Raw genomic sequence first — 3612 nt, 5'->3', positions numbered from 1 at the left:
TAATGGGAATATTGTCATAAATATATAACAGACGAAATAATTATGAAAGCATAAATCAACAATTTTGAAGCACAAACCTCGTTAGCAAGCATCAAATGTTGAGGCTGCTGACTCAGACATAATAAAGATAAGATTGCTTCGTCAAATATTTTCACTCTATTACCACTGTTAAATTTTTAAGCCCTACCCTACTTTTAGATGGCTATTTTTTCTTGTTAATTGTTTGTTGTCACTTTCGTTTGTTGAGACGGTAGAAATCTGCAAAGTAAAAATGTGCATGTAGCTGCTTTATTAATGTATCTTTATCGTATTGGTTTAAATGGATCAATTGCTCTGAAAAATCTTACCTATAAATATTATTACTACGTACAACCGCAAGAATACTGTAGTTTGGCAAAACAAATCACAAAACCGTTTTTTAGAACAATATCTGTTAAATTTGACTTTGCTGCTAGGATACCCATTTTACGACACATTTCACACGTACATGAACAAACAAGAACATGAACAAGTTAAATAAAATGTATACATCAGCCAGAGCGTTTTCTCTTGCTACAAAACATGTGAAGGTATGTGAGAATGTTAAAAATCACTAGGAAGTAGTCACAAAAATCATTGCGATTGTTTGTGCACGAAGAATAGGTTACATGTAAACGTATTTCATAGCTACATACTAAGCCACGGAGTTCCTTCAACCGTTTCTATTTCATCCACATCCGGATGTCAAAGAATTTAAAGAACACAAAATAAATTGGTAGCTAAAACATAGGTTTTTACACATAACACTAATAATTTGTGTAATAAAAATGATTTAGAACATCAAGTTTAGAGTGGAACTACAGCAAATATGTGTGGTACAAATGCCCTTTTTATCCGTTGAGATTGGAATCAAATGGATGACTGACAGTCTTAGTGTCAAGTTATACACTTATATTATAATGTATTGTGATCAACAAAAGACAAATAGAAAAGGTTAAATTACCTGTTGTCACCTTGTAGTCCAAGTTTTGACTCAACGGTGTATGCATATTTCTGTTTTTCAGCCATCATACGATCCTGAAACACCACACCAAAAATAAAAATAAAATTAAAGCCCAAGTTTTGGAAAAAAATACAATTGACAAATACTATTGTTAGGCACGTGGCATATACAGTAAAACGATCATAATAATCGTTTCTCAAAAATTATTCTATATCTTCTAATTTCAAAATGCATGTATTGATAACTCTATTCTAACGTTACACTGATCGGTCAACCATCACTAGTTTGACATCAACTGTCTGTGAGTCAGTAGCTCAGTCGATACTGCTACGAACTTCGAATTTATAACAGAGATGTAGTACTTTAGATTCTGGTAGCTGCCAAATATTTTATCAGTACTGTACCCCCTCCCCTGGCTTTGCTGGATATGTCCGATGCACGGGCCCAAAGCATATGTTGACGGGTAAATTTAAGGTTAAAAGACTCCACCAACATCTTTTTCATAAAGCAATATGTTTAAGACTACTGATTTGTCCAAGAAATCTGTGAGATATCTATCTTAAGGTATACACACCTCATGTATATGGTGACAAGGAGTCAAAAGACAAAAAAAATCATTTAAAGTGGTCACAGGATCAAAATAATATTCTGTATTGTTACAGACTCCACCCATCAACCTAGAGATGGCTCTGGTGAAAGGATCGAAAGATATCTCCGCACTAGTGGATCTATACAGCAACACATACATGAAAGAAGAGCCTATGGTGAGAGCTGCGGGGATAACTGACTTGAGGGAGCTGACGTCGTTCGTCAGCACGGCACTGGAGAGTCAGCACTCGGTTTTGCTAAGGGAGAGATCGAGTGGTGAGGTGGTAGCAGCGGCGAGTGGTGGACCCGTCACGTCCGACACTCATGAGCATCTCCGTTTCTACGCAGGTGGTGTACAACAGTAGCTAGAGTGTTATTGTATTCATATCATTGAAAGGAAGACTCACTGCCAAATAAATTCTCATTCTCTTAATCATATGTAGCTGCTGCAGTACTCAAGGTTTTAAATTTCTTTCCCATTGCATTTCCTGAAAGTATGGCCGTAGTTTTTCCACTCGTTGGTATCTTATTTAAAATGTTTCAAAGAACGGTTGCTCAAAGTAACCCCAGAGGGGCCACGTAGTTGTACTTGTGTTGGTAGGATGCAAATGGTGTAACGTTGGAATTTCTTTTCTCGAGAAAAAGTTTTACGCGATTGTTTGGTGCTTTTCTATGGATATCTGTCCGTCAAATAATTCCGCAACAATTTCGTAGATGCTATCAGTTCAACAGTCCCTGTTTGGGCGCCAAATTTGTGACGTGGACTTTCTTCAAACGTCGTAATTACTAAATCTTCTAAAGCCGGGTTTTCCTAGGCGCGGAATCGGCGAGCGGAGAGAGGAACCCGGAAAGCGGACTCCACTTGTCTTAGGCAATTTAATGTTACTGTCTTCCTAGAAGCGGAGTGGAATGCAATGTTAATTTCAATTCCGCTCTTCGCGTTCCTCTCTCCGCTCTCCGCTTCCGCGTCTAGGAAAACCCAGCTTTAGACTTCACGTTGGTTCAGATCAGGTGTGAATCCAACGAGGAATAAAGATAGGCTCATTTTCGTGTCATATGATCAACATGATTCAAATTCATAACAAGTCTTTATCATTCCCACAGATCGGACAATGAAAGAGCCTCGCAGCCAGCGCCTTGTGCATCTCTGGGCCGACGTCATGTTTCAGTCCCGTCAGCTACAGAGCCTACACCTGTCTACACTCTGGGACGTGTCGTTCCTCGCCACTACACCACGCATGCGCAGACTAGGTCTTGCGCAGTTCCTGGTGACTCAACAGCGCCGACTCGCCACCAGACTGGGCTACAGCGCACTCTCACTCTACAGCGCATGTCCCCACACGGCGCAGCTGGCTCTCAAGCTCGGGTGTCACGGGCTGGGGGCTCGGCCCCTCGGGAGCTACCATGACTCTACCGGAACACCTTGGGTGGCAGGAGAAGACCTGGTGGAGTTCTTCTACTGCGTGCTACAACCTAGAAGAGACGGCACACAACATACTACACATAACGCTGAATATACTAACCAGTTTAAATAGTACATTCTACGTCATTTATTTTAATATAGGTATAACACTGGGTGATGCAAAAATATTTCTAATGGGGTAAAAACATTTGTATGCTATAAGCATTGAAAGTTTAAAATTGTCTTCAACATACCAATACACAAGTAATCAATGTTTTATGATGTCTTCAGAGACAGGAATATTTTAATGTACTAAAATGATCTTTTTCTTCCACTATGAATAATTTCTTCTTAACAAATAGTACGACATATAATAATTAACAGATTGGTTGGCCTATGTCAGTAAAAAATCCAAAACAAATCAATTACGCGGTACTGTAAAATATTGTTTTACATACAGGATGTCGGATTAATTAATGGCTTTATGCTGAACATATAGCTTTTTAATTCCTGAGTTACAATAATAAAACTACAGATAAGACTTTTCTATATTTTTTAATTAATTCGTACGGGGTTCAATCCTACTAGGTATGCAATTATTCTATGATATATTTAGCAGTATTTTATTATTTGTGGTAGT

At 38.6% G+C, this 3612-nt stretch overlaps 1 protein-coding gene across 1 annotated transcript; it reads left to right on the top strand.

The window, feature by feature from the left end:
- The first annotated feature begins 468 nt into the window (after positions 1–468).
- LOC128996593 (uncharacterized) lies at positions 469–3105 on the top strand. Its single transcript, XM_054421989.1, has 3 exons — positions 469–569; positions 1645–1918; positions 2675–3105. Exons 1-3 carry the CDS (start codon positions 504–506, stop codon positions 3103–3105), a joined length of 771 nt encoding a protein of 256 aa, XP_054277964.1. The 5' UTR covers positions 469–503.
- Positions 3106–3612: the final 507 nt, after the last annotated feature.

The sequence above is a fragment of the Macrosteles quadrilineatus genome, unplaced genomic scaffold, assembly GCF_028750875.1.
Source record: "Macrosteles quadrilineatus isolate MER2022 unplaced genomic scaffold, UCM_ALF_1.0 Scaffold_6__1_contigs__length_79288215, whole genome shotgun sequence".
In the NCBI taxonomy this organism is placed as follows: domain Eukaryota; kingdom Metazoa; phylum Arthropoda; class Insecta; order Hemiptera; family Cicadellidae; genus Macrosteles; species Macrosteles quadrilineatus.
The sequence above is the reverse complement of the archived record's forward strand: the minus strand, read 5'-3'. Positions and strand labels throughout refer to the sequence as shown.